This window comes from Solanum verrucosum, unplaced genomic scaffold, assembly GCF_900185275.1.
Source record: "Solanum verrucosum unplaced genomic scaffold, falcon-dt-bn FXZP01000144.1, whole genome shotgun sequence".
Lineage (NCBI taxonomy): Eukaryota > Viridiplantae > Streptophyta > Magnoliopsida > Solanales > Solanaceae > Solanum > Solanum verrucosum.
The window spans coordinates 121,851-146,721 of NW_026020773.1; the positions used below are offsets into that span (position 1 = coordinate 121,851).

A 24,871-nucleotide genomic window follows, 5' to 3' on the forward strand; every position below is an offset into this window, starting at 1 on the left:
AAAAGTTCCGAACCGGACCGGAACCGGGACTAACCGGTAAATCCCGGTTTCCGTCCCGTTACCCCTCCCGGACCGGAACAAGTCCGGATATAACCGGCACTATCCGGAACCGAGACGGAACCGGTAACGGACCGGAACCGGAACCGGAACCTCCCGGTTCCGTTGCCACCCTTACCTTTAATAGAACTTCTTGACCGGGCTTCTAACATTCAAAACCCCATTGTATGTGAGTGAAATAGTTCGGTTCCTCACAGGGAACCATTCAAGATAATACTACCATTGCTCAATAGATTGCTGCTATGCATAGCTTTTCATCATATTAGGTAAGTTGTCAAGTTTTTTCAGCACAGATGAGCTTGGCTAGTTGTATAATAATGAGTCACTAACTGCCTCATTATTTATATTGATCAATCAAGATAGCAGTAACTCATTTGCAGACACTATTGTACCATACAGAAACCGATACCGTCCAAAAACAGTCGGGAAAATTTTGTATGCTGCAGTATTTCATTAATCAAACCCAATGATGGAACAAATTAAGATGCAGCTCGCATGGGTAAGAAACGAAGCAGAACGCCTAAGGACAGCAAATGAAAATTAAAACTCATCATTTAAATAAAAGTCGATCATTATATTTTGAAAAGGTAAAACATTCAGAGCGGTAAAACAACTTATGTAATGGTTCAAAACTAGGACACAAAATTTCATTCAGCGGAAGTAGAAAACTAAAGGTTCAGATTCGTAAATTCTGCAACTTCAGTTTGCAGCTTCTAGAAAAGCTCTTCCAGGTTGACGTGCAGCAAGTCGTCCATGGCAGCCAAGAAGCTGCAAAAACATAAGAAGCACTAAGATTTGATATACAATTCTATCATAATGCAGCTTGTAATATTAATAGACTATTTATGGAACAAACCTTGGCGTTGACACCGTCTGGGACAATACGATTCTCAGATTTGTACTTCAAATAATCAGTACGGCTGAACTTAGTGAACCCCCTGGCAATTAAAGCAAGCACATTACAGAGATGCAGTGGTACAAGCCCATAGAACAGATCCTGTTCTAGGCACTTTACAAGTTTTTGGAAGAACGGAGATCCCCCAGAGATTACTCCCCTTTAACGATATTAGAAAAAGAGACCAAACGATGATCCAGGGGACACAAATAACTGACATTGAGCTACTATGTGATATGAGTTGAGAATGTATAGCTAACATGTGATATGGGTTGAGAATGTATCTCCCTAAACCAACTCAATGACTATTAAAACCATTAACCTACAGAAATGTATAATTGTCATAACAAAGGAATAGCACAATGACAAGCCAATCCTTCATAACCAAACATAATTTAGTATGGGAAATTATCTAGTCCTCAAAACCAACACAGAGACATTAAAATTAAAGGTGACTAGTGAGATAAAAGTCATACCACTTTCTGCTGACAATGATCTTTTGTCGGCCAGGGAACTTAAACTTAGCACGGCGAAGAGCCTCTTGAGCATGGTTAGCATTGCCATCTTTGCAGCGAACTGAGAGCAAAACCTGACCAATAGCAACACGGGCACAGACTCCCTGCGGCTTACCAAAAGCTCCTCTCATACCAGTTTGGAGCCTATCAGCCCCAGCACATGACAACATCTTGTTAATTCGCAAAACATGGAATGGGTGAACCCTAACCCTGAGGTGGAAAGCATCCTTTCCAGCAGACTTGGTCATGTACTTGTTGCAAGCAATACGAGCAGCTTCAAGTGCCTCACTTGAAACATTCTCCTTCTCCCAACTTACCAAGTGCACACAGAAAGGAAATTCATCAACTCCCTTTCTCTTCATACCCACATCGTAGATCCTGATCTTTGGATCTGGGACACCACGGCAAAACCGTGATTTTGGGTAAGGCTTGTTCTTAATCTGGCGGTAACACCTTGCAGGTCCTGAGAAAATATTTCAACCCAGTTAGGGACAAGCTTTTGTGATGTCAATACTGAACACAGATACAAGTATCACAATTAAGGGTCAATTAATTGCAGCATCATATTATAGTTAAGAGCAAATAAGGAATAAAGCTAGCTATATAAATAATTGCCATAGCATAAATCTGCAAGTTAGTGAAAAGCCTCCTCATCCATAAAGAAAGTTATATCTACTATGTACTGCAGAATAACTTGAATGTGCTATCACTAACAAAGAACAATAAATGGGGGGGGGGGGGGGGTGAACCTTGTCATACTTGTTTCTGTTCATACACAGCAAAATTTGGTGCATATTTCAGATATATTTTTATCATCAACTTCACCATTTACATAGATTCATCAAAATATTCACAAAAAAATAAAATAAAATAAAAAATCTTTTTCATAAAAAAACAGTATGGCAAACTGTTCTCTTTCGCATTTATCCTCCACAAGGTGGATACTTCAGCTGTTTTTCAGTGTGGTTGCAGAAAAGGGTTCGTTTTGCAAGAAACAGTGAGGAAAAGAGGGCAAATTTTCTATCTTACTACCAATTTATCATTTCTAGGACCAGAGATCAATAATTGGCCTAAAAAGATACATCTGTAGCAACATCATAAAACTGAAGGGCAAAAATTCCATCTTTAAGCAACCAATTATATCACACGTAGAACCAGAGATAAAGTGATTGGTATCAAAAGACACGAATTGTAGAAACGACATGCAACTCCCACATATTTTATAATCTTGAATAAACTACCGAATTTTATCACTTGTAGGACTAGAGAGTCGAGTGATTGGTCTCAAAAGACAGGAACTCATGTAGCAACATCATAAAACTCCATTACTTATATACTCAAATACTTCAACTAGGTACTCTTAATATCTTTAATCTCTATATGAATACTAGTATTGAGGAATCTTATTAATTCAGCTTGTTGACTAGCTGAACCTTCAACTACTGAATTAATCTCTATATGAATACTAATATTGGGGAATCTTAGTAATTCAGCTAGTTGACTACCTACCTGAACTTTCAACAACTTAATTGGTCAGAGTTCCACTCCGCACGTTGTGATACTCTCCCACAACCTTTTTTATATAAAAAAATCCTAATATCCATTCTCCTCCATTTGCAGCCTTTGGAATCGCTCAGCAATAACTAGTCTTAACAATAAACAGAGTTCTCTACATCTACTTACGTACCGAATCACACAAGGCAAAAGGCCACAAATCAGATGTATCATTTCAGCAAAAATTGGTAAAACAACACAGAAGCCATGAACAAACAGCTAGATCTTAACAAGTTTTTTTAGAAAAATTAAGAACAGTAATAAGCTAAAACCGAAAAGATATGAGTAATTAACGTAAAATTGGGAGAAAATAAACTTACTTCGCCCCATCGCTAATTCTGTGTGTGGAATTGTTCGGCGGCGGCTTGAGAAAGACGAAATTATAAGAAAACCCTAATTTAACGTTCTTTAATAGGTGAATGAATTGATTGGGCCGCCTTATATGGGCTTACGTCTTGGCATGCATCAGTAGAAGGTCGGTGGGCCGATTGCACTTGACCCGTTAACCACATTCAAACCTAGTATTTGAATTGGTCAAGCCCACAAAATTCAAGGTTGGATTTTGATATGCAACCCTCTAATCCGTTGAATAAGCTGACTTATAATGCATTAACTTGTCTCGTTTATCCTAGTTATTGCAAATCTGTAGACAAACAGCTTCAATTCCTTATATGGGCTTACGTCTTGGCATGCGTCAGTAGAAGGTCGGTGGGCCAATTGCATTCAAACCTAAACTTGACCCGTTAACCACATACTTTTTTGAGAAAATTTTACATATAGCAAATAAAAAAGGAAAAATTACTATAAAATACAACTTAAGTTTTTAATTAACCGTATATACCTATACTTATATTTAATTACAAATATAGTTTCAAAATTACAAACTTAACAATTTAATTAATTTTCCAATTTAAGTTAATTATTCAGTTTCCAAATTTTCTCTCTCCCTCCTTATAGAAATTCGTGCCTACATTTATGGATACTTTTTTAATTCCACACGTTACTGCCTTTAATAAATATTTGTTTTTATTTTTATTTTTTATGCAATCTGCCCAAAGTAAAAACTTTTTGTATTTCCATAATTATTTCTTATTTTTACAAGTTACTTATTTTTAATATAATATTTATTTTTATTTTATACCTTATATGACACAATTTAGGTAAGGTAAAAAGTAATTTTTTTTTATTCTTTTCAATATTTCTCCTTCTCTGGTTAGTCACGCTTTCTAGAACTCTTCCTTCTCTCATCTTCCTTCTTTTCTCTGTTTCTCCATTGTTGAGTTTTATAATTCTTGCACCATTGTTAACTCCTTGCTGTTCTTCATCTTCAACTTCTTAGTTTATTATATTGTTTTAGATGGATAGCCCCCCCCCCCCATCATAAGTTCTAGACCTTCGTTTGAGTTGAACGCATTTACTCAAACTCTGGTAAAAAAAAAGGCGGAAGAGATGATTGTAAAATAGGTAAAGAAAAAAATGAATTTATTTTCATCAATTCCTCATCAATCAACAAGATTCAACTCATAGCTTTATCAACACATGTTACACATGAGGGATATCTTGAAATGAAATCAGAATTGAATCTCTTTTGATCTAAATAAACTTGGACACCCATATCATTATGAATCTTTATTGGTGGAGATGGACCACTCACGACGTATTTGAGTTCTAAATAAAATATGATCGTGTCCACGCCCAATTGGGGAGATATAGTATTAATAAAGCTTTCGTATTTGGTGTTTGCATCATACATCACTCCTTCGATATCATAATCCACGTAATTACCTGTATAAAATTACAAATTATCAATCAACTTAACAAATTAGCAGAATGCATTTCGTACATAAATTAAATTACACAGTTTGATAGTTAGTATGGTAATTAATAATATACAAACGGGTGTTGTTTTTAAGTAGTTATCAGACCAACATTTTCACCAAAAATAAAACTACATAACTGATAACACAATTTGGTAGTTAGTATGGTAATTAATGGTATACAAAGGGGTGTTGTTTTTAAGTAGTTGCCAGACCAACATTTTCACCAAAAACAAAACTACATAACACTTTTGCGATGCCTTACACCAATAAGTAGTTGTCATACCAAAAATTTTAAACATGTTAGATAAATCAAATTAGGCAAATTAATACACCAATAAATGTACCATTATATTTACAGATAGGCATGCTGGAAATGACTTACAAGAACTGATTTAGTTGTCTGAAAATATATTTTCACCAAATCACGCACCACAATTGGTAACTATCACTTACAAAATCACTTACTTTTCATATACCAAGTCATAATTTACACTATCAACTACACCAAAATATGCAACTCAATATTTCTTAAACATGTTATATACAAATTCAGACAAATTAATACACCAATTTGATGTACAATAATATTTACAACAAAACTTACCAAATCACATAGCAAAAAACTTACCACATCAGACACCAAAAAACTTACAAAATTAGACATCAAAAAACTTATCAAATCAGACACCACAATTTCACTTACCATTTCACTCACCAAATCACACACCAAAACATTATTCACAATATCAATTACACCAAATAATTTACACCAAATTAGTAATACCATATGTAATTGAGAATTAAGGTATAGAATTCGATATCACACTAGTCAGACAAACAAATTCACCAACAGAATATTAGTTGAAGTTGGTCTTTGTATAAGACACCAAAATAAGACATACACCATACCAATTACATCTGATCACATACCAAAAGAATTTCTCAATTTAGATACACCAATACATGTACCCGAATTTTAACTTGAAGTTGGTATTTGTATAAGGTATAATTATTAACAATAACACCATATTGATAAGAAACCAACTGGTGTGGCAATCAATTAAACATACCAATTTAACAAGATCACAAATAATAAGAAAATTTTGAATTAGGTGTTTTTATACTCACAATAACTTATCTTGGTGTGGTAATCAATTAAACATAAAGTTATACCAAAAAATATTCAATGAATCGGCTGTTTAATAACCACCAAAGTTGATTTACTATACCACCAAAAAATATCACTCGTAGAAAAAAATATTACTTAAACCTAATAATATAACAAAAAAAAACTAAATTTATACCAAAAAACGTATGTGATGAGTCCCATGCTATTAAACCTAAAAGATTACTAGATGCACCATGCTAATAATCAAATCATATAAATTTTATGATACACCACAATGACGTACAATATAAACAAACGAATAATTATCGAAAACATTAAACATCGACGGTGTGAAAAATAAAAATATTAGCAACGTAAAAAATACCAATTCAATCATTTTTTATTCACATACATGATGAATCCCATCGCCTGTTGTGTTGTATTAAAATTGAAAAATTGTTGGTATCCATTTTGAATTGTCGATCAAAGTAGTCAGAGAGTTTTATTTTTGTTAGAAATCTCTCTTCCTGGGAGAGAATATTTAACAAATCTGAGTAAATCAGGGAAGGTAAAAGAATTGGAGAAAATTAAGGGATATGTGATTTGGTGGGTGACTCATTCTACGTTTCTTTTTTTTTATATATAAAAATAAATAAATAAATAAAAAATAAATAAAATATATATATATAAATTCTAGTTTTGTAAAAAAACTATTGCTATATAAGTGAAAATATATATATTGTTATATAGTAGTAATTAAGGTACTTAAATTGTATACTTAAGTTTTTTACCCAATAAAAATTGCTAATTGTATGCTATAACAAACTTTGTAAAATTACAGTCCGTAGCAAAATTAAAGTTTGCTATGGACTTGTCTTTCTGTATATTCGCTTGTCATTTTTTTTTATATACATTTTGATAGTTTAAAAAAGAAAAGGGCGTTAATTTCGGTTAGAAAAAAAAGGAAAAAAATCACTGAAGTCACGCACGTTCTGTTCCATTCGAATTCCCTTCCTTCTTCATCTTCTTCAATAGTAAGAACTCCATTGTAACTCAATTCAGAAAATTGATCAAGCAATTGACGGTACTACACAAACAATCGAGATCATTGGACTGTAGAGATAGCAATAGGAGGTAATTTCATGAAGAAAACATACTCTGATTTTGCTTTTTTAGGTCGAAGATGGTGTTCAACATGTATTCAAAATTAGATTTCCTTTTTAACTATCATCAATTTAAGTTGAATGTATATTGAGAGGTGTATATTTTGTTCGAAATAGAGTTTAACACTTATCATTTGTATAGTTAATTTGTAATCTAGAAAAATTTGTGATCTGGAAATTTTTTGGATGAACTTGTTGATTATTTTGAATTTGTGATATGAGATTTGCTCATTTCACAGTAATATTTGTGTTCGAATTTGTATATTTGCTTAGAGTTTCTACGTATAGGTTTTCAGATATGATTCAGTAAGATATGTATAATACATATAAGAAACTATTGTGTATGTTTTATACAGTGCATCTTCATCATAATTTTGGATATATGACTGTTATACAAATGCAAAAATTTGTACTCTGTGAAAGTAACAATAACACTGCACTTGTATGAAATTGTATAATTGTGTATAAAGTTATAATTTGTGTATATAATTGTTTATATATAAATGTATATGTAGAATGTGTATATAAATGTTTCTATGAGTATGTAATTGGAATATGTATATATGTGAATAACTGAAGTTGCTAGAATTTGTATAAATATACGTTATGTTTGTTGTTGAAATTCTTAATAGTATAAATGTATATATAACTTTTTTTTTATACAGAAATTTTGAAAATGGCTTCGTTAGCTATTTTGGTTATGCATTCCGGTAGATGGGACAATGACAATTGTTACGTTGATTATACAATTGAGGGGGTGATTTTTAAAGAAAGTTCATCGTATAAGGAGTTATATAATGTTATTGCAATGCAACTCGGTGTTGATACAAATGTGATTAAGCTGAAAATTGAGTATAAGGTTAAAAAAAGCAAAACGCCAATGTTGATTCACAACGACATGGGTGTTAGAGTGTATATCATGCTTAAAAAGGCTGCAGATGACTTCAACAAGTATCCAATTTGTATAAGCAAAATGGATAATAGTAGCAATATCACTGAACTGTGTGAAAGTTCAAATCATGAGAATGATATGGTTACATCAATTTGTAATGATGGTATTGCTGATTTTGAGACTATGCAGCTGTCAATTGGTGAATTGTTAGAGTCGCTTTGTGTCTTGGGGTCAGGGAGCTGCGATGGAGTCATTTCAGATCCTTGTAATAAGTACGTGGAGATTGACCAAGTGTATAAGAACAAAGCCACTTTGAAATCTGTGATGAAAAATTATGCAATTGAAAATAAACTTCAATATAGAACTGTGAGGTCAAATGCAATCAGGTAACTAGTTTATACAACAAATACATTAGTGTATATGGTGTTTTAGTTATTTGTATATTGATATGTTGTGTTGTATTTGCTGATGTAGTTATACGCTGGAATGTATTTCTGATGAATGTGAGTGGTTGATGAAAGCATCAAATATCAACAAGTCTGGAATATTTAGGATTCGAGCATTTAATACAGATCATACTTGTCCTTTGAAGGATAAAGTGTATTCACAAAAACATGTAACAAACAAGCTTATTGGTGGGATCGTTAAGCCTAAGCTTGTTGATCACAAGAGAAAATATACACCTTCTGATATTCTGAGTGATGTAAAGATATATTTGAGAGTTGATGTAAATTACTCATTGGCTTGGAGGGCTAAAGAAAATGCTCTGATTTCATTGAGGGGCACCACAACTGCATCTTACAGCAAACTTCCAGCATACTTGTATATGATGAATATTACATATCTAGGCTCGCATATACGTCTAAAGAAAACAGAAAAAATGAGTTCTTGTATCTTTTTGTTGCATTGAATAATTGTATACAAGGCTTTGATCATTGCAGGCCTGTCATAGTTGTTGATGGAAGTCACCCAAGAGGACCGTATAATGGAACATTTGTGGCTGCAAGCACAATGGACGGAGCAGGTATGTTTCATTGTGTTTTTGAATGTATATTTTTGATTTTATGTTAATTTGTATGTAAAAAAAAATGTAGGACATATTTTCCCACTGGCCTATGGTATCATTGATTCGAAAAATGACGTAGCTTGGTCTTGATTTTTTGTACAACTAAGGGAGGCTTATGGGGAAAGGAGTAATATGTGTGTAGTCTCCGATAGAAATGAGAGCATCATAAAGGCAGTCAATAAAGTGTATAAAAACGTGCCACATTATGCTTGTATGTGGCACTTGTGGTGTAATGTAGAGAAGAAATTTAGGAAGACATCAAATGAGCTAAGTCTTGTGTTTTATACTATGGCAAAGACTTGCAGTAAAGTTGAGTTTGATAGGTTGATGGATACAGTAGAAAAGGTTGATGTAGGTGTCAAAGAGTATTTAGAGCTAGTTGGATATGATAAGTGGCCAATGTGTCATGCAGAAACTCATCGGGGATGGGCTATGACGTCTCACATTGCAGAGAGTATAAATTCTGCATTAGTGTCTGCACGTGAATTGCCAATTTTTAATTTTCTAGAAGAGGTTAGACTGATGTTTGGGAGATGGAATCATGACAACAAACACGAGGCAGCCTGCATATTTACTCCGTTGATTGGAAAATTTCAGAAGATACTGATCGAAAATGAAGCAATGAGCACACGAATGGGGGTATGTTTTATGTATATATAGTGTTAATTAATCAGTTATGCACACAGATAGAATATATATACAATTGCATAGACTTGTACATATAAATAAATCTATTTGTATGAAACAGGTTGTGCCATCAACTGAATATATATACAATGTGACTGATGATGGTAGGAGTTTTGTGGTATGGTTAAAGAATAAAACATGCAGTTGTGGAAAGTTTCAATATGAAGAAATACCATGTGAACATGCTTGGGCTGTACTAAAGCGGAAAAGTCTAGTGGCTGATGGATATTGCTCAGATTTGTATAAACCATAGACGGTTTTGAAGATTTATGAGATACCAATTTATCCATTGCCTGATGTAGCAGAATGGGTGATACCTGAATACATAATGTATGATGAAGTCCGGCCTCCAAAATTCAAAAGACCTCCAGGAAGGCAAAAAAATAAACCCCGTTCAAAAACAAAACGTGAATTGATTGGTCTCAAAGGGAAGCATACGTGTAGCACATGTGGAGTTGCAGGTCACAATAGGCGTTCATGTAGAAATAGACCTCAAAAAGTTTAATAAGCTCTTTCAATTATATTTGAGTGTAAAATTCGATTTTATAGATACTTGAATGTTATTCTAAACTGGTTCTGTGTTTCGATTATATTTGAGTGTAAAATTCGATTTTATAGATACTTGAATGTTATTCTAAACTGGTTCTGTGTTTAAACTGTACGAGTTGGAATGTTGATGATGGAATAAAATTGTTATGTCCTATTATTTGTGATCTTTTTTATCTTCATTTTGTATTCATGCTCTTGTATATAATATGAATTAGCGTTGGCGTATATATTGTACATCATATACAGAAATTTTATATGTATAAGTTAAATTGAACATTTTATTATATTTGTATAAGCTGGCTATTGAACATTGTATTCTATTTGTATTAGTTATATTGTTTTTCCCTTTTTGAACAGAAAATGTATATTCATAATGAATTAAGGGAATTAAAGATTGTATAAACTTTCAACATTTATACAGTTAATCTGTAAATATATGTTGTTAGTTAAGTGGTTTGTATACTTATACTTTCTGAACATCCTATAAGCCTAACAATGTAGATGTATATATTCAACATAAATGTACTCTAAGATTTATATTGTTAGTGTATAAATAAATATTGTATAAGTTGATTTGTATAATTAAACTTTATGAACAATTGTATAATCCTAACAAATGTATATTTATACACTCAATATAAAACATGATTATATGGTCCAATGACCTAAAAACAAACTTCAGTTTATCATTGTGATATGTATAAATGTAAGTTTTATCTTTCCTTTTTTTACTTGACATAGCAATAAGTGTATACATATTACACAACATAAAAGATACACATAGATTTATACAGTTAATGTATAAATATACATTGTATAATTTAGTTTGTATAATTATTAAAGTGTTAAACTGCATATATAATGAAATTAACAAAAACAAGTAAGTAAAAGACTTAATCGATCAAATGAGTATATTACAATCAAAAAATTGAAAGTTCAAAACTTGAAGTCAAAACAGTAAAGGTTGTTATGCATGTCATTTGCATATTCAAAAAAAAAAATCAGAAATTTAGTACCATTCTAATTAATTGTGATCTTTTCACTACTATCGCAATCCCTATGAATCCTAATTGGCCTTTCTGGTGCCTCATTGTCAGGAGTGGCATCGGCTTGGATCTTTTGTACCCCATATATAGTTCCACAATAAAGAAGCATATTGAATACGTGTGAACTCTGAATCGAAGGAATTTGAAACCCCATTTCCATTACTGATATGGTTTGCATAAGTAGCAACATATAGTCCACAATCGCTAAAAATAAAACACATCCAATTTTATGGTCAGTATAAAATTAACAATAACTATTTGAATAAAAATAACCATAATAAAACTTACAGTCTTCCTGCATCTTGTTGTGATATATCATTGACATAAATCATTTCAAAAAAGTCACATTCAGAGTAGGACTTGTACTTTGGGTGTGAAGATATGTCAATGTCTTTCTTCCCATAAAAATCAGACTTAGATAAATACATGGGAATAAGTTGTGCATATTTCTTGATCTCATTCTCAACTGACGAATCGTGTAGTGCACCACCCCTAAGAGAATCATAGATCTGTATAGATCTATCATTAATAGACACAACGATCAAAATGCAATAAAGATCTCCTTGACGTTAACAGGAATGAAGATGTTATCAAATGTATGCCAAGGTCTAACAACATGCATTCTGTATCCATTAATATACTCAATAATCGACTCTTCTGTACTTTCCTTGTTAATATTACTTTCAAAATTATAATAAGCATCCCAGACATTGGTAATCAAATTACTGAAATTGCAATCGACAGTGATAAAATTGAATGCATTGATGTCAGAGTACTTGGCTCTTTTGCGTATGTAATACAAAATGACATCTACGTGCTGTAAAAATAAGAAGATATAAATTATATAAGTGTGAGCAAATGTGTATGTTTAAGGGAACATTATACATTTATACAACCACAATTTTATAAGCAACCAGTATAAGACATGAATCAACACAACAATAAGACAATGTAAAAATAATGATTATACAGTCCAATAACCCACAAACACACAAACTCAGTTTTATCAAAACAGTAAAAGTTGTTATGCATGAATCAACACAAAAAATCTATAGAGAAACAGTAAAAATATAAAACACAATTAATATTATATAAAAAGTTCATTTATACAGAACATGTCAACTGTATAATGAAATAAATAATGCAAAGCTTACCGAGTCATCAAGCAATTGATTTTTGTATGCAAGACTATAGAACCAGTTCTTGTTTTGGACTGTGACAATTCCAAAATGAAACCACATTTGTAAGACAGACTTGTTCTTTTTGTATCGCTCTTCTTTGCCATTCCTAACAAAATAACAATAAAAAGACAAATTTATACAAATATACACATATAAAATTAAATCTGTATATTTAATAATTACTAAATGATTTACTTTGTGTTGTGTCTAACAAACAACCCTTCATTTAACCATTTCCAGAAATGAATATACAAAGTTGTACACTCCAAATCAGACATTGCAACAAATGGATGTTTCAAATCAAATGAGAAATGGAACCTTGATGAACTACCTGAAATGTATAAAGACATAAATAATCTTTATAAGACTTAACCTTTATTGATATATATCTATTACTATGTAAATAGTAAATTTTATTGTACCAGACTCTGAACCGAATGATGTCACATAAGGCAATGTGTTGAATGGGCCTGGACGCCTTTTCCTATGAATTGGTAATGGTGTATGCTTGTCCACAGCTAACAAAGGATGTAACACCATGCTTCTTTCTGGATTAATGTTTGGCTGGTCATCATGTACCATTTGAAGAGGTGCTGGACACATTAAAACTTCTTCAACAACTAATTCATTAACATTGGATGATCCTGCTTTGTTTGTATCTGTAAATTCTTCTTGGAGCAGAATCTTCAAGTCTCAAAGCTCGTCAAATTCGATCAAAATCTTCAAATCAAAATGCTCCTCGATGCATGAGCCAAAAATGCATGTCATAAAGTTCATCAAATTCGAGCAAAATCTTCAAGTCAAAATGCTTCTCGTCACACGGATCTAAAATGCATGTCATGAAGCTCATCAAATTCGTGCTAAGTCTCAAGTTTCGAAGCTCTTCAAATTTAAGCTATGTTTTCAAATCATGATGCTTCTCAAATGGGAGCCAAGTCTTCAAGTCAAGAAAAGCTTCAAATTGTTACTTTTGGCCCTCATGAATTTAAATCTATATGGTTCAAAAAAATTCAATAGGTGAAAACCTTGAAATAAGTGGACTAGAAAAAATTAGAAAAAAAAAACTCACATGTTTTGCGTGAAAGTGTAAAGTAAATACATTTTATTTCTTCAAAATTGCAAGAGTTTTTTTACACATCATAAAAAAGGGATGAAAAATGGACATATTATCCCATACAAAAGGTCTAAGTAGAAAAAAAAAAGAATCAAACATCAAGAAGTGGTTTGTCAACTCCTCTTGGATGTCTTTATCAAGTTCGCATCACCTCTTCATCAAACATCATTGCTTCAAATGTTTTTATGGATCGATGCAGCCATAAGTGAGCCTATATCTTTGACATGGGGGCATATTTTGAAGTTTGATAATAAGTTGATAATGTGACGAGTAGTTCCTCTCCAAAACTAGGACAAACTGCGACAAAATCTCTTTCTCTCCAAAGCCATAACTATAGAGGAAGAGGTACAAAGTGTGATTCATCACTAAGCTTCAATTTAGAGGAAGATACACTAAGTGTTGTTCTTACCAAAGCAACAATTGTAGAAAACGATGCACTAAGTGTGGTTCATCGCTAAAGCTGCAACTGCAAAAAACTGATGCATCAAGTGTGGTTCATCATCACGCTGTAACTGCAAAAAAAAAAAAAGTTTCATGTGTGGTTTGTCATCAAAGCCGCGACTCTAAAAGAAGATGCACCACGTGTGGTCTGTCATCAAAGTCGCAACTGTAGAAAAAGATGTACTAATGTCGTTCGTCATTAAAGCCGGAAATACAAAAGAAGATGGGCCAAGTGTGGTTCGTCATCAAATTCACAACTACAAAAGAAGATGCATCATCTGTGATTCGTTATCAAAGTCATAACTGCAAAAGAAGATGCAGTAAATATGGTTGGTTGTCAAAGTCGCAATTGAAAAGGAAGATGCATCATGTGTGGTTCGTCATCAAAGGTGCGATTGAAGAAGAATATGCACTAAGTGTGGTTCATTACTAAAGCTGCAACTACAAAAGCAAATGCATCAAGTGTAGTTCATCGTCAACGGCACAATTGCAAAAGAAGATCACAAAGTGGTTCGTCTTCATCAATGCCACAATCGCTAAAATATTGCACCATGTATGATTCGTTGTCAAAATCGCAACTACAAATGAAGATGCATCAAGTGATTCCTCATCAATTATGTATTATCCCTCATTTTTATGGTGTGATATTGAGGTTGTCTTCAGTCCATCGTAAACCTACAAAAAAGAAGAAGGAAAAGTGATGTGTCTCACGGTGCCAATTGCACGAAGCTTCAAATCGGCATGGTAAAAATTGTGGCATATGCTCTCGCGCTCGCCATGATGAATATGGTTGTATTGACTTAAGAGATTCTTGTTCTTTCTCCATGTAGATGATGACAAAATTCTCAATCAATATGCGGCCCTTCGGCGAAAATGCAAAGATGTGAACTCATGGATGTTGTCCAAAGTCAATTATTGGATCGCTAACTTTAAAAATATCAATTTTGGTGAATTCATAAGAACTTTAACTTTGATTTTTGGATAGGTTGTAGACTTAAGAGTCTATTTTCTATCGAATCAAGTCTCTCATACACCAAGATGCAAACGTTTTGGTGAGACTCCACAATCTGCAAAACAATAATGACAGAATTGAAGACCAACTTCAAAGATTAATTCTCGTCAATTCATGAAGAGTTTTACCTTTATTTTTGGATATGTTGTAGACTTTGATGTCTAGTTTCCATAGAAACAAGTCACTCGTCATTCGGAATCTCCTACAGCAAGATAGAGACGTTTTGGTGGGACTGCATAGAGCTATAAAAAAAGAAGACAGATTTGATAGCAAACTTCAAAAATCAATTTCCGCCAATTCAGAAGGGTTTTTATTTTGAACTTCGGATATGTCGTAGCCCTATGAGTGTAGTTTCTGGAACATCAAACGGATCATGATTTCGATGTTTCTACAACAAGTTATGAACTTTCTATCGGAGATGTGCTGTGCTAAAAAAAGGTGACGAAAATTGAGTTTAGTATGCCTCAAGTTGACAATCAATCATTGTAAGAGCATGTGTATTTATACAAATCAAATGTATATTAATTGTGTTCCTACAAATTATGGGAAAACCATATTTAAAACAAAATTATGGTAAATTTTTCTAGGAACCAAATTATGGTAAGTTTCTATAGGAATCAAGTTATGGAAAATTCCATTGGATTCAAGTTATGGAAAATTTCCATTGGAATCAAATATGGAAGTTTTGAAAGACTCCATAAAAAATATATATTTCACGAATGCTTTAAGCCTTGTCTTTAAAGGTTGGACACTGCAACAAGCCTCGAAGCAGGGGGCATTTGTAGACAGTGAATTTTATTGATAAATCCATATTAAATTTTGGATTAATCCATAAATTCATGATATATTGACCAAATCAAATTACTGGTTAATAAAGTCGGATTAATATTTAAGTCTAAATATATGACTTAAATAAAGTCCAAATCACATTTGGGTCAGTCCATTAAGTTGACAAGACAAGCCCAACTCATGTTCTCAAGCCCAAGGACCAAAATTGCTTGGACAAAAATACCCCTAAAACCCTAGCTCAAGTCTATATAAAGAACTCTTCATAAGACCAGAAGAAAGGAGGAAGAAAAAGAAGAAGACACATAGAAATACATAGAGAATCTTTGCTCTTCAGTGGTGATCTGCAAGTCTTACAAAGAAGTCTTCGCTCAAAGTGTTGAGCCGCAAGTACAAAGAAGTCTTCGCTCCAAAAGTTGAGCCGCAAGTATTCCATCAAATCAAGAACACCATTGAAGAGAAGAATCGGGGGATTACATATTTTTTCTTAAAGATTTTATAAAGATTGTAACCTTCGCATAAACTCAAATACAAATACTGTTGTTTGCTTGCTATTTTGCTTTCCTGTTTGCTGTATTTCAGGATTGAAACTTTAGACGCTTACAATAACGTCGGGAAGTCAAACATTGGCTCGAGGCATAATGTATAATCATTTCCCTTTAGCTATTAGTTTTCTTTATCTGAAAATGATAAAAGAATATGTTTTAAAAAGCATAATTCTAATTTATGAAACTACGATAGATTCTAGAAAATAGAACACAAGTTCTGCCGTATGACTTAATTCCTTCAGAACTTATGACAAATGAATTAGATTGGAATACATCAAAATACTCTAATCAATAGATTTTCGTTAACTGAGTAGTATAAGCAAGGCCAATAGATTGAAGATAAAAATTAAATATTATCCCAAATTGGAACAACCTTTGTAAAAGTTCGAAAGAAATAAGCCAACAATACTTTTTGAATCATTAATCGATTTTGAATTAGAATTTTTTAAAAATAATTAAATGTTAGCCATTTTTAATGTGAAAATAATCTATGAAAAATGATACTTTTTTTAAAAACTAAAATATACGTTATTTTCAAAAATAATATGCGTAACCTAAAATATATGACAATGAAACATTTTTTTTCACCTAGGAAAAAAAACTTAGGAGTTTGAAATATATAATTTAAATTTAAATTTCAAGAAAAGGTAATGAACTTTCACTTGTAAAATTTGTCACCTAGGTCATTTATCTCGAGTTTTAAAAAGGCACCATAAGAAGTATCACAATATTTCACATATTTATTTCATTCATAATATCTATTTTAATATTGTTAGGGAAAATACATAAAAACCCTCCTAAACTTGGCATGAAAACTTATTTTAGTACTTAAACTTTACGGGTAATTATTTACCCCCCTTATCTCATTTCGCGTGAATTTAATACAATCCTAACGGATGGCGTGGCAAAAAAAGAAAAGTATTTTTTTTGAAAGCGCGTTAAGTTATTTTTTTTTAAAAGTAATGGTCCCACATTATATATATAATGAAAAAAAAAATGAAACCCACCCACCCCATTCTTCTTCTTCTTCTTCTTCAAACCCCCCACCCCGCTTTCTCAAAACCCCACCTACCCCCTCTACCTGCTTGTCTTTTCTTCCTCAAACTCCCCACCACCCTATCCCCACCCCATCCTCTTTCTCCTTCTTCAAATTCTACATTCAAAGTACATTTTTTCATTAAACACAAACAAAAAGAATCACATTCAAGACCCACATAATTTTTTTTACTCTTTACTTTGGAGATTTGATTTTTCTTAAAAAGTTATGAATTTTTTTGAAAAATAAAGACTTGGGCATAAAAGAAGATGAGGTTTTTGTCAACCGATCTATAATGTTAATGGTTGGCAATGGCGATTGAAGCAATGGGTAGAGAAAGTTTTTTTTTAAAAAAACAAATCACTACAAATAAATGTGTTTTTTTCTTGAATTAGTTAAGAATTAGACCTTGATTAGTATATAAAATAAAAAAAATAAAGAACACTGACAATCGACATGGCAGTAAATGACGTTGAGTATTGAAAAAAAATCACTGCTAATGATTTCAATATTTCTTAAACTAATTAAGAACTAAAGATTAACTAGTATTTAAATATTCTGAAAAGGAAAGAAAGAAATGAATTTAAAAAATCAAAAATCAAATTTTAAAGAATTTCCAATGTGGCTATGACGTGGCGCTTATGTGGTTCTAATGTGTCAATGACGTGGCGCGTGTGTAATACACTTGCCAACTTGAGACTGGTATTATATTTTTAAGGTGGTATTAATTCACTTCAAATATGTTAAGGGGGGTAAATAATTACCCGTAAAGTTTAAGTACTAAAGTAAATTTTCGTGCCAAGTTCAGGGAGGTTTTTATGTATTTTCCCATATTTTTATATATTTTATCACTATTTCATTCATACAATTGTATAAGTATAATTGTTTTTCAAGTTGACACTATTGTTAAGGTACATAAATTAGCTCTCATAAGAACACCATTGGTGAATGAAGGACAAAATATCAAAGTTAAATTATGTAATAGTTTTTTTCCCTTCATTTTCACCCATTTTAATAAATGACTTTCCATTATTTTTATGGGCATAATATCTTTTAAAGTAGCACTATTCATTTGGTGCACATTTAAACTATTAACAGTTTCAAATTGTAACAATTCAACTTCTTCTCTATAACATTTGTGTTTCAATTCAAATTTTAAGTATGTGGTATAATTTTTTGAGATTTATTCAGATGATTCAAATTAAGATTTGGAGAGCTTGTGGTTATTCAGATAAGTTGAAAGATTATTTTTGTTGGTGGTGCACCACAATCGTGAAATTGTGGACATTACTATAGACTTTAGAAACATCTCAACATCTTATTTGAGTGTTCCCCAAAACTAGCTACCAGGAAAAAAAGACCACTATTTGAACATCAAGCTTGTGGACAAGTTGCTTCCCTTTCTGTGCTTTTACGCTGGCCTGTTCGACCTTTTTTGGGTTCACTAGAAATGTCATCAAAGCTCTCTCTTCCTATCCGAGCTAAGACACCATCAAACCTTGTCGGATAGAAGTCTACTATAACTGGCTCATTTGTTTACCCGAGTTAGACCGCTAGCATCTTACCAATCATTTTCAGTCCCTACCCCCATCTTTCTCTATCCCGTCACGAGCAATCAAACTTTTGGAAATGTGAAAGAAATTTTCAGTTAGAGACTGGCAGCATGGAGTCAATTGAATGATCAAGGCATCGGTTGCTTCCACTTGTGGCCTTCCTGCTCCCGCAAGCAAAGAGGTTTCAAGATAGTAGGCGACCAAAAAGCTCCGAGCAAATCTTCTAGAGAGCGTACCCTTAGTTTCGACTCTTTCTCTATTCTAAAACAAAAAATAGAAAAAAGAAAAAGAAGCCAATTTTTTTCCACCAGATTACTTTACTGATTGTAATTCATTCAAAAAGAGTAAAGGAACTGGTTTCACAAAGGGGCTCTCAAAAGCGATCTGATACCTTCTTCCCTTGGTCTCAAAAGCCAAATAACCGATTAGTAATATGCCTAAGATTGCCATAAGACCTTCTCCCTTTGAATTACGTTTCTTAATTTAACATTTTTCTTAGATCAGTATAGTATTTTAGGATTTGTTTGAAGTATTTGAAATCCATTAATTCAACTGAGTTTTGGACAAAATTCACATTTTGGATATTATAATTTATTTTTTCTAATGCAGGTATTATACTTCGTAATTGCGAGGCACTGAAATGAGATAGCACAAGCATAATCTGTTGGACATCATTATTGCGAGCACTCATGTTATATGTACATAAGAGGCTTCATTGGACTATTTTTCGTCGACGGATAGCCCGTATCGAGATTGCAATGAGTAATCTAGAACAATATAAAAGAAGAAAATTGAGATTTGAGTTTATTTCACTAATTTTTTGAGTTTAAACAACTCAAGAATGACGATTTTAAATAGAATTATTTATCAAAAAATATTGAGTGAGCATTTCAAATGTCTAGTTGATGTATGCCGTTAAATTTCTTCAAGTTATTATGTCAAAAAGCATGAATTAAATATGTGGTATTTAAATATTTTGATCAAAATTTAAGAGAGTGTAATTTAAAAAGTTGAATATCAAATTAAAGAAGGATTAAAAATTTATAGATTTAGACTTCTATAATTATGAATAATTCAAAAATGTGATTTATTTTTGAATTTAACCACGAGACTTGAAGATGACTTTTTGATTGAACTTGACTTTAACCTAATTAAAATAAATAAATTAACATCAGTTTATTTGTCTAACATTATAGAGTATTAACTAGATCAAGCACATGATTGAATTTGAGTGTCATAAAAAAGATTAAAGTAACTTCTAACTAAGGCAAGTTAGAAATTTGATCCTAACAAGAGAATATTTTTAAATTGACATTGTTTGTTGTACATTATGTATTTATGGTACAATATAAATGAGGTGTTGACTAGCGAGCATATATACGAATATCTTACTTAAAAATAACATACGAAATATAAGTTGATATTAATATGATATTTTATACATTTTTAAATGTCGTGACTATTTTAACATTATCATGATAATATAGTGCTAAGAATGTTAGTTTAATATTATGATCCATGTGCTTGTGTTACTTACATAAATAGCTCATTAGTCATTAGATGTATATATTTTTTTACTTATTTGCATGTGTAATTCAGATATTTACAATTGGTATGAGTTTATGAGTATAATATGTTCCACTACTTAAAAGTCATAAGTTATAGGGTGTGTTGGGTACGGAGGAAAACACTTTTTGAAAAATGTTTTTCAATTTTCTCATGTTTGGTTGACTTAAATGTTTGGAAAATGTTTTTCAAATCAACTCATTTTCCTCAAATTTAAGAAAAACGACTTTCCTTTCAAAATTAAGGAAAACATTTTCCAAAACTCTACTTCATACTTTAATTTGGGTGTCAGGGTCGGGTCCTAGATCAATTATCGTGATTGATTTTCGGATAAGAAATTATTTTCCTAAAGTGTATTTTTTTTGTCTCAAGCCAAAAATAAAAGATATTTTCTGAAAAATATTTTTCATTCACCAACCAAATATTAAAAAATATTTTCTACTCACCAACCAAACATGAGAAAATAAGTTAGAAATCCACTTGTTTTCTAAAAAAACATTTTTTAGGAAACATTTTCCTTCGTACCAAACACACTCAAAGTCTAGTATTTTGATTATGGTGTGCAGATATAAATTATCTCTTATGAATAATTGTATGAATTGTGTCTTTTGAACAGTATATGCATATGATTATTGACCAAAAAATGATGATTTAAAAGACAGATTGAGATTTTATCATACATTTCTAATTTTTATGTGTAATTGTGCATAGCTTAATATGTTATATTTGTACATTCACTGTTATGATATCTCAAGATTTACTTCTCTTTAGATTATATTAATATTATATAGGCTAGTTAAGTGAATATTTTTTTTATCAAATAGACATCACCACCAATTAAATTTAGGAGATAGAGACTGATGATATTTATTTGGTAAGTATTAATTACTCATACTATAATTATTATATTTTTATGTTAATATTACCCTAATATATGTAAAACTCATAAGTTGGTCTAGGTTTACTTGTTGGAGACAATTATGGTTAGCAATTAGGGCTAATTTACAATGCTTTGAAGTTTTTCTTATTTTTTAAATGATATTTGTATTAAGACAAATATAATGTTACTGCAGATATGAACTTTGAACGTGCAAAAGCTCCCAGGCACATTCCACAATGATCCTTAACTGAGGTTCCTTCTGGACCCAGCCTCTCCGGTGGACTTTCTCCACCAGAGCAGCCATCTAAACCCACCTTTTTTCATCTCAACCTACTTGTTTCATGGACAACATAATCTTCTTCCACCTTGAGGGTAAATCTTACGATATCACAGAATCTAAATTCAAATCAGGGATTTAGTATGAATGGGTCGAAAGTGCAAGATACCACACGAGCAGACTGATACTTAGCAAGGGAGCCATGTCTTGGATATGCTAAGGGCTCAAGGAGGCATCAGAGAATAGAGGAAAAACCTTCAAGTCTTGGAAATGCAAAGATAACACAACCAACATTTTCTTAACACAAAAGTTCAATCAATATGGAAGATTCGTCTCAGTGATTACTGTTAAAGGAAATGACAGAGCAGTAATTGCCAGAGAACACATTTAATGAGGGATGGAATGTTCTAGTTGCAAAAATAGAAAATTTCATAGATAGAAATCGTACAACATTAATCACAAACAAGCAACCTAGAATCCTTAATCAAACCAGAGGGGATAAGAGCTACAAAGAGATGTTTTTCATGAACAAATGGACTAAGAGAGACACATAGAAAGAAGGCATGCTGGACAAATGCTTGGTGGGGAGTTTTAGAGGAGCTGAAGACACTCAAACTCATAACAACATCAGAAGATGGGCTCAACAAACTTGGAATTGAGCTCAGGGAGTTCAAGTATATAACATGGATGAATCCAAATTTCTTTTCGAATTCCGTTCAAGAGCAGTGACAGAACATGTTCTAATGGGGAACTGGAAGAGGCAAAACAAACCGTTGATGCTACAATGGTGGTCACCAACCGTCGGAACCCTACCTAGCAGCTCAAACCTTGATTGGATCTGGATTCGAGTGGTTGGTCTTCTGCTGCATCTTTGGTCCAACTCCACCTTCATGGAGATCGGGGATAGATGTGGTGGATGGCTGGAAACGGAAGAAGAGACATATCAGAAAACCACCTTTGATGGGCCAGGATCCGTGTCAAGGCACTGCGAGAGAAGATTCTGGCAACGATTGATGTCGAAGATGGAGATATGATCTTTTCCATCCCAATCTGGTCGGAGCTACCAACGACCCATCGGAAACTGACATCCCACTGAAAAGGAGAAAACAACTCTCGAGGTAAGGTACAACCTATTCTGCCTTAAGATATGTTGGATGTGGACCTACCATGGAAAAAATGGTCATGCTTTGAATGCACCAAGGTCAACAATGACCTTTATGCTAGAAAAGGAAAAGGGAAAGCTGACACACCCATGTGTGACATTTCAAAAGAAGGGGACCACCTCTTTTTGAAAAGCAAAATTTAGGGCAACTAAAGAAGGGGAATTTTTTGGGCTTTATAGGTGGGCCAAAAATCAAACCTTCTGGCCCAAAAAAACTTTTTCCTTAAAAGCCTTTTATAGCACAAAACTTCCAGATCATAACATCTGAAGATCTGCACAATGGAGAAATTGACACTTGCATGGAACTGGAGAGCACATTCCATGGCAAAAAAGAGGATCGAAACATAATTCCAACAGTAGAACTAAAAAATTCCCATGACAACTCAATGCCTTTGATTGCTATGGATGAGATAGACAACACATGGAAGATTCTGGACACAAAATTGCTTAACTGTGATGAACCCACTCCAATTCAATCAGACTCAAGTGAATGTAGTAGGGAGGATTGAGGCCAGATCAACAGAATGGGTGCAAAGCAACATCATCAAGCTCAACAAAGAATTTGGAGTACTGCTTAATGGTTGTCACAAAGAAGAAACAACTCTGTTTATGAAATTAGACCAAAGAAAGGGATTAGAAAAGATTCTAACTATAACAGTTGAGCCAAACAACAACAGTCAACAGGTCCCAAAGGAAGTTAGGAATCTAATTTGTAAAATAAGATATAAAGATGAGGATCCAAGAAGTGAATCAAGAAGCAGAGAGAGGACCACAACCACAATGCAATCATGAAGGTGAAAATCTTAACATGGAATGTAAGGGGATTGAACAATGAGGATAAAAGAAGACAAATAAAATCCTTAGTTCATCAGTTGGGAGCAGATATTTATGTATTAGTAGAAACTAAATTATGGGGGACAATGGAAGAATATTTTCAGCAACTTTGGCGAAACCGATGGGTTGGAGGGGTATGAATGGACTCCATTGGTAGAAGTGGTGGAATCATTGTATTATGGGACACAATGGAATGGAAAGGGGAGCTCATTGACACTGGCAGTCATTTGGGATCAATCAAAGACTTGACTTGGTATCTTACTGCTGTATATGCAGAGTGTGACATAAATGAAAAAGAAAAATTGTGGTGGGAGTTCTCAACTATTAGAGGAATATGCGAAGGACCCTCGGTAATATGTGGGGACTTTAATGTATCTAGATTTCCCTCCGAAAGGACAAATGATAATAGAATAACCAAAGTCATGACTGATTTCAACCAATGCATAAATGATCTTGAGTTACTGGATCCTCCTATTTCCGAAGGTAGTTATACATGGATGAGAAGTCAAAATCACAGTTGTGCCACAAGAATAGATAGATTTTTATTCTCTTCCCAATGGGATGAAAGTTTCTCCAAAATTAACCAAAGTGTTCTCCCACAACTTGGCTCGGACCATAACCCCATCCTATTATCATGTGGTGATTGGAAACACATGAAATCATATTTCAAATTTGAAAATTGGTGGCTCAAGAAGAAATGATTCATAGACAAGGTGAAAGAATGGTGGAGCAGCTTCAATGTAACAGGCAGACGTGACTTTCAATTGGCTTCTAAGCTTAGTCAATTAAAAGTCAAGCTTAAAGAATGAAGCAAAGCCAACAAGAACAATTGGAAGGAAAGGAAAGTTCTGATTCTATCACAATTGAGAAATCTTGAATCCATTCAGGATCTCAGACTTTTGACAGATGACGAATAACTGTAGAAAATTCAGCTGGCTATGGAGTTTAAAGAGGTGTCCAGAAATGAGGAAATTGCCTGGAGACAGAGATCCAGGGCACAATGGATCAAAAACGGTGACAACAACACAAAGTATTTTCATAGAATGAACAATGCTCACAGAAGATTCAACTTCATTGACATCCTCAAAGTCGAAAGGGCAGAAGTTACTGATCCTGAAGAAATAAAAAA

At 33.0% G+C, this 24,871-nt stretch overlaps 1 protein-coding gene and 2 pseudogenes across 1 annotated transcript; 2 read left to right on the top strand and 1 right to left on the bottom strand.

Annotated features, from left to right (window-relative positions):
• Positions 1 to 591: 591 nt before the first annotated feature.
• LOC125813001 (60S ribosomal protein L10-like) lies at positions 592 to 3,400 on the bottom strand. Its single transcript, XM_049492491.1, has 4 exons — positions 3,342 to 3,400; positions 1,429 to 1,930; positions 914 to 995; positions 592 to 825 (listed from the first exon to the last, which is right to left on the bottom strand). Exons 1-4 carry the CDS (start codon positions 3,349 to 3,351, stop codon positions 757 to 759), a joined length of 663 nt encoding a protein of 220 aa, XP_049348448.1. The 5' UTR covers positions 3,352 to 3,400; the 3' UTR covers positions 592 to 756.
• Positions 3,401 to 8,518: 5,118 nt separating this feature from the next.
• On the top strand, positions 8,519 to 9,378 carry LOC125813029 (uncharacterized; annotated as a pseudogene).
• Positions 9,379 to 9,502: 124 nt separating this feature from the next.
• Positions 9,503 to 10,262, top strand: LOC125813004 (uncharacterized; annotated as a pseudogene).
• Positions 10,263 to 24,871: the final 14,609 nt, after the last annotated feature.